The sequence below is a fragment of the Ailuropoda melanoleuca genome, chromosome 11 (assembly GCF_002007445.2).
Source record: "Ailuropoda melanoleuca isolate Jingjing chromosome 11, ASM200744v2, whole genome shotgun sequence".
Taxonomy (NCBI): domain Eukaryota; kingdom Metazoa; phylum Chordata; class Mammalia; order Carnivora; family Ursidae; genus Ailuropoda; species Ailuropoda melanoleuca.
Window position 1 is genome coordinate 109,352,913 of NC_048228.1, and position 7,163 is coordinate 109,360,075.

Here is a 7,163-nt window from a genome sequence, read left to right on the forward strand (position 1 = left end):
TCCACAGCATAGAAGACTAAGACAGCCGGGCTCGGCTGAGCGTGTTGGCCGAGTCCCTGCTGCAGGGCCCTGGACCTCACATGGCTCAGGAAACAGAACCTCGTGTTCCCACAGGCTCCGCCGCAGACCTCTGCAAGATGGCCATGATCCGCGTCTTCGCTGCAGTGGCTGCTTCCCCCACCCTGACAGCCAGGTCAGTCAGTGAGTGGCCGACCTGCCCCAGCCTGACCCAGCGGGTGGGCCTGCCTTTCCAGGGCTCGGGGGGGAAGGCCCATTGTTCTGTGAGTGGACACCATGGCTAGCCCATGCGCACGCATCTCCCAGGAGCAGAGCAATGCCCGCCACTTCCCGTGAACCCCAAGCAGGGGGGCCTCCTGAGCCCGAGCTCCTCTCAGCTCTCCCGGGGGAGCCCCTGCGAAGTGCCCAGGGGCCGGCTCACGGCAGCGGCAGTAGCGACGGGCCGTCCGCCTTGAGGTTCAGCTGGTGTGCAAACACATCTCCCCAGGTGTACGTGAGCCCCTGCAGGCCCAGCCCAAGGTGGGCTCCGCCAACCTTCAGTCGGGACCTGGAGATGCCACACGGCCCCCACTCCCGCCACCCAGTGTGCCAAACACCCGTCCCTGCCCCCAGAGCCAGTGTGCAGGTGCCTCTCAAGGATGGGGGCTCGACCACGGCTGCCTCCGGGCCACAGCTCTCTCCAGCTTCTGTCTCTGCCTCTGTGGCAGAGCATCCCAGTGGCTGGAGGACAAGGAGCCCCTGCCCAGCTCCGCTGGCCCAGAACCACGCCCCACAGTTGCCCGCGGTCCTGGTGCCCGTGCAGCGGGCAGGGGGTGTGTTCTGCTCCAGAACCCCAGGACACTCCCTGGCAGTTCCTCTGGAAGTCCCCCAGAGAAGTGGGTGTGTCAGGGCCCAGAAGGTCTGGCTCCCTCCCTGCTTGGGCCCCAGGCACGTTTGTTTGCCACACTGGTGGTGGTCCCCAGGCCGGAGCGGGCCTGTCCCTGCCCACGAGCCCTTCCCAGGCGGCAGGGCCAGGCAGCCGCTTCTCCAGCTGGTGACCTGTGAAGCAGAATTGCCAGCCTTGCCGCTGCCCCAAGGGTGGGAGGTCAGCTGCACAGTGGGACCCTTTTCCATCTGCGGCTACAGTTCCGTCTTGGCTTCGATACTGTTCCACTTCTCAAGGCATGATTTCCTTCCTCATCTGAGGTCCTCCATCTTTCCTTGAAAAGGCTTCTCCTTCACAGATTCCTACTGTTCGTTTTGACGTTTGAACCTGGGCTCTTCTGGCAATGCCAGCAATTTTGTACAGAAATGAGCAGGGGTGGGGAGAGGACTGTCCCCAAGCCCCACAGAGCCGCCCAGCAGCGCTGCCCCCCCGCAGCCCCTGCCCCGGACACCGAGAGGGAGCACGGGGAGGGGGCCTCTGCGGCTGCCAGCCTGGGCCTGGGGAGGAGCGATGGCGAGCGGGTGTCGGAGGGCTGCTGCTGAAAGTTGCCGAGGGCACCTGCCACGGGTCTGGGCGGCGGCTCTGGTTTCTGCGGCTGCTGGGGGTGCGGAGGCAAGAGCAGAATGGGAAACGCTTGCCTCTCAGAGTTTCTCCTGCCCCCACGTCCAACTACTCCCCCCACACACATGCCAGTGCGTGCAGGCGCCCACAGGCCCCTGCGCCCTGGGTCCTGCCCCTGGTGTGCTCTCTGTAGGTACGTTTAGGAGGGGTACGAATGGCCTGGGTAGCTCACCGGCTCGGCTGGAACTGAAGGCCTCACGGTTGTTCTGCGTCTGTGATATCTTAGTCCAGAGAAGTCTGATCCATTTTGGGGTTTTGTGGGATTGATAAAGGAAGTTGGTACATGAGGACTTGGGGTCTTCTTAGATGACCAAGTCCAGAGCTGAGCACGAACAGTTCCTGCTCGGGGTTTGGCACCCAGCTGCCCTCTTTTAGGCATCACTGTCTTTGGGAAATGCTTTCCACAGCAAACGTGTTGTGTCGTGTTAAAACACAAAGCAGTTCGGTGTGGAATCTGGGGCCTTTCCAACTCTGCTCTGTTCTTCCCAGAGCAATAGGAGAAGTTTGGGATCAAGAGTAGGATAAGCCGCCGCCAGCCATGTGTGAGGGCACGAGATGCACCCCAAGGCTCGCGGTTGTCCAAAGCCGAGCAAGGGCCCAGAGAGCCTCATGCAGTCACCCCCAGGCCCCCGCGGGCTGCAGCCACAGGCCGGCCTCCACTCGGGGCCCCCAGGTCCAGAGCAAGAGGGCAGGCGAGCTCCCAGCTGCGACTTGTTGGCGGAGCCAGCAGCACTCAGGCTCCCCTCTCAGTCTCTCAGGACACGGGCCTCTGTGAAAAGGCTTTTCTAGGTTTCAGAACATGTCGGAGCCAGAAAGAAGCTTTCAGAGACAGTTGGCTCTAACACATGAGTGTGGACAGGGGGAAACTGAGCCTCAGAGCCCACCCTGGTCCAAGTTCGTGCAGAGCTGGACCAGCGCTGGGCCTCCCAGCCCGAGCCGCAGAGCTGCAGCTTTTGCTCACGCTGTGCTCCTGCCACGGAGAGGACCAGGAGACACACCTGGATCCCCCGCTCTGGACGGTGGCCACCTCCGGAAGACCCTTACCCTCTCCTTTGTCCTTGGGTACAGGGACAGCCGGGAAGATGCGGGGTGATCTGTGGAAGATGGGGTCATCGGCTTATCACCAGGGGGGCCCTCTGACCTCTGGCCACCTCGCAATGCCGCAGTAAACCCAGGGCGCCCCATGACCAGGCCTGGCTCACCGCCGTGGTGCACTCAATCTCCCAGCCTCAGAAACGAGCAGAGAAGGTGCCAGGGGTCCAGGAGGCAAGAGACTCAGCCAAGCAGCGAGAAACGGCCTTGATGAGCCTGAACTCTGTGAGACGGCAGGACAACCGCGGGCTTGCTCCTGAGGCCAGGAGGGGCGAAGCAGGAAGGATGCAGGGTGGTGACAGGTTGATGACAGAGCCAGGCTGGGGGCAGGTGCCGAGGAGGCCGGGCTCTGCTGGAGCGTTCCCTCACAGGAGTGTCGCAGGGGACAGCAGGACAGCAGGCAGTCGCTTCGCGGAAAAAGGGGGTCTGACACATGCACTCATCTGCCCCACATGGGGGTCTCTGCTCCTCTTCTGTCTTGTGCCCCAGTTTCCAGTTGGAAGTCCGGGAATGTCGCAGTCAGCCGTGGGAGCAATGTGTAAATGACTAACAACTCAGGCCTATTCTTAGGTCGCTGCCACACCAGCGGCTCAGAACTCAGCGTAACTTCAAGAAGTGTGAAAACTGATTCTGCTAAATCTGAAAGAAGGTACGAGGGCCTCTTCTGAGTTTCGCGCATTTGAAAATGAAGATCCCGTGGGAGTGAAGACCCTACCAGAGGCCCTGCCGCCAGCCTGTTCTGGCTTCCAGGGGGCGGCCAGGAACGTCCTGCGGATGTTCTCCCCGTGGGACCTGTAGGAAGCTCTGTGGCAAAGCCTTGCGTTCCCCCTGAACGTGGCAGCAGCACTCATCTCTGCCCTGCAGTTGGAAGAGCTGCCACCTCTCCCAGCTGGGGCTTGCTGCCCAGGTGACTGCTGCGCAGGGGACCTCGCCACTCCTCTCCTGTGCAGCCCTGGTTTCCTGATGCCTCTGCCGGCCACCTCTGCCCTCACACGCGATCCCCGTAAAGTGCCAAGGATCAGATGTGGCCTCTGACCTCGAAGGCCCAGTCCTGGAGACAGCAAGTCTCACAAACGGCAGAGCACACAGGTCCCTCCCTGGTGTCCCCCATCCTTCCTGTGCGTCACCTGCACCACACCTCCCCTCCCTGAGTGCACAGGGCAAGCCACCTCCCTCTGCCCCGAGGGAGGGGCTGGCATCAGGTCCCAGGCCACAGTGCATGGCAGGCATCATCCGGCCAAAGCACCTAATTCAGCCCAGATTCCGCCTTCCACAGAATGCATGAAGTCTGGCGTGTGCTGGCCAAATCCAGCTACAACCATGCTCTGTGCAGCCAACGCAGAGCTACGGGGGTGTCCCCAACACACCATCCCCTCCCCATGCACACGTTTGCACCTGCTGGTCACTTGAGTCTTAGCCCTCCCAAGACCCCTGTCCCTGGGTGGTGCCCTGCCCCCACACCTCCTTCCACAGTCCAGGCCCCACCCCCCACATCCTATTTCCAGGGGTCCCTGAAGGGTCTTAGAGAAAGGGATGCTGCGAAGGGTGGGAGCACACCAGAGCTGATGGGGGTACAGAGCCCAGGGGGCCTCCAGTGCAGGGGCTTAGCCAGTGGAGGGAGCTGGAATGAGCCCCGGCCTCTCTGGGCCTGTGATGGAATCCATGGGGCATGGCCCCCAGGCCCAGAGCTGGGAGGGGGAGGGCAGGTCTCAGGGGCAGCACTGTTCAGGCCAGGATTGCAGCAAGCTGTCCAGATTGAAGGCGGCCTCCCTGCCATGACCCACGAGCAGCAACTTGCTGAGGTCTGGCAGCCTCGACTCTGGGAAGAAGTTTACGTCCAGTCCTGGCTGGGTGTCCCAGGTGCCTCCTGTGATGGGAGCCAAAGGCTAGGGTCACTTCTAACCTGTGCTCCCCTCTTCCTGGAGACTCTCCTGCTGACAGTCAGGGGACCCCAGGCAGCAGGGGTCTTCCTGGGTCTTCCCACTCCCCACCCAGTCACATCCTCTAGAGCACCCTGTACCACAAGCTTCGTGGCACCCATGCAAAGCGCCTCAGGGTGACCCCCCCGTGTCTTCCAGGTTGGTGGCCCAAATCCATGATGAACTGCTATTTGAGGTGGACGATTCTCAGATCCCAGAGTTGGCAGGTGAGCCTGGGTCGCACAAAGCTGCTTTGACTTCCCAGAGAGCTCATGCGGCTCCCCAGGCTGGCCGGCATCTGCCCCTTGCGGGAACTCAAGGCCACTTCCCTGCCCCGTGCTGAGTGGGCATGCCCAGTCCTGGCCATGCCCCGTCTTCCCTGTAGGGTCTGCCTCAGCATCAGGGCTCTGAGATGATGGGGACCCCGTTCTGGACTTGCTGGCCTTGCTGGCCTTGGTCCTAGGGTGCGGACTCCATCCTACAGAGACAGCTCCATCCCCCTTGGGGTGGTTCCCTGCACAGCTGGTATTTCCCCAGCAGGGGGCAGGGGGCCAAGGTCCCGCCTCCTGCCCTTAGGAAGCACCTGGACACTCTTGCAGCTCCCCAGCTTGGCCAGGGCCCCTCTGCAAGGCTCCCGATGCACATGCCAGGCCAGAGGGGCTGGCCATGCTGACTTCCCAGTGACCCAGCAGCCCTACGCCCCAGCCTCTGCACCAGCCTCCCCCCCCAACACCCTCTGCACGGCACAGAGAAGGAAACAAGGCCACAGAGGTCAGGTACACGGCCCTGGGGTACCATTGTACCACCCAGGCACCAAGAGACCGGCTCCCAGGGAGTTGGTGGGTTAACCCCGGAACCAGGGAGGGGAGAACAAGGCAGTACCCACCCTGCAGGGGTCTTCCTGTCACAATCTTTGTATCGAAAATTGCAGATAACTTAGTAGGATGGAATGCAATATTTGTTGATCAAAGGGACAAAAGAGTTCAGAGCAAACTCAGAGAAACATTGAGCCAGCTGACCCCTCCCCTGCCCGTGCCGCTCCCTTTCTCAGGGCTGGAGGGCGACTGGCGGGTGGTGACTGAGGCCACACAGCCAAGCCAACCCACCAGCACCACAGAGCTGCCGTTCCTTCTCATCACATTCAAGTTCATGGGCATTTGGTGGGCTATGGGTCCTCCTGCCCCCGCTGCTCCAGCCAGGTTTGCCCTACGCTCCCTCCTTTTCCCAGCCCCACAGCCTCTGGACAAAGCCGGAGGCCCTGGCACAGTGTCTGCCCCCAGCGCCACCTGCCCAGGCCCCCCTGGCTGAGCCTGGGGCTGGGGGTGAGGTCGGCAGCAGAGACACTTGCCCCCGGGAACCAGAGTTGGTGTAGTTAAGATGCCTTCAGGCCTGTGCTAGGGATGTGGGCAGTGGAACTAGCCACAGTGCGACTCCTGGGCTGCCGGACCCACCGGCACAGGTGACCGTCGGACTCAGAATAACTAGGGAGCCGGGGGCAGGGGCTGGGGCCTGGGCATTCCCATGATGGGCCCACCTCTGCCCAGATGGCTTGGGGCTGCCCCTCTCCCTCTTTTCCCTTTGTTCCAGCTCTGGTCAGGGGGACCATGGAGTCCCTAAGGAATGTGCGGGCCTTGGAGCTACAGGTGAGGGGGAAGGGTGCGGGGTTGGGCGGGTCACACTCCACACTGCCAGGCTCCTCTCAACTGGCCACTCCCAGCCAGCGCCACCCAGAGGGGAGATGAGAGTCCCGCTCCCACGAGGCAAGAGGGCCAGAACACAGGGAATGGCTCCAGCCCTGCCTACCACACCTGAGCCCCCAGACTGCTGCCCTCCCCCACCCGCCCTGTGGCTCCTGGAGGCCCAGGAGGCCCACCCCCACACCACCTGTAGTCCTGGAGGGAACAGAGGGCCTGCTAGTGGCAGGGAACTGCAGCTATGGGCAGCCCACATCCTTCCTGTCAAGAGGGAGATGTTGAGCCATGGTCGAGGGCCTTGGCAAGGTCTCATTCAGGCTTAGGGTCCTTGGGAGGGCTCTCCAGTCCCCCCTTTGGCATCTTTCAGAACCGGCTGACCCCCAGAGAGCAGGACCCTGAGGTGGTGAGCCCGTAAGGCCCTTGGCCTGACCCGGTCCCTGCAGGCCTGCTCCCTGGCACAGAGGGCCTGGCAGGGCGGCCAGGGAGCTCAGCCACGGTTGAGGTGTTATGACCTGGGGGTGCTTGTGTGCCTGTCACTGCACGTGTGCGCGCATCTGTCCGCAGCAGTGCGCTGTGGCCGTGTGAAATCACGTCTTTGGGCAAAGTGGCTGCCTGGCGCCCGGGGCCCAGACCCACCTGCATGTGGGGTTGGGAGCCGGCCGCCAAGGGCTAGCCCACGCCTGGTACTCACCACCGGCTGCTCCCCACAGGTGCCCCTGAAGGTGAGCCTGAGTGCCGGCCACTCGTGGGGGCACCTGGTGCCCCTGCAAGAGACCCCCCAGCCCCCAGCCCAGCCCACGTCCTGCTGAGTCTCCAAGCAACCACCCAGCCACCGCCGGCCCCTTGTCAGCACCTACCTCAGTGTGTGCATTTTTCCCTCCATTTTGTCTGTAG

The 7,163-nt window shown here is 62.6% G+C and overlaps 1 protein-coding gene across 1 annotated transcript in view; it reads left to right on the forward strand.

Moving 5' to 3' along the window:
* POLN (DNA polymerase nu) overlaps nt 1-7,163 on the forward strand; it is a 150,804-nt gene extending 143,641 nt beyond the window's left edge. Inside the window, 5 exon segments of the mRNA XM_034670987.1 lie at nt 115-193; nt 4,735-4,802; nt 6,163-6,305; nt 6,875-7,057; nt 7,059-7,163. Of these exon segments, the coding sequence (XP_034526878.1) occupies nt 115-193; nt 4,735-4,802; nt 6,163-6,305; nt 6,875-7,057; nt 7,059-7,163 (578 nt within the window).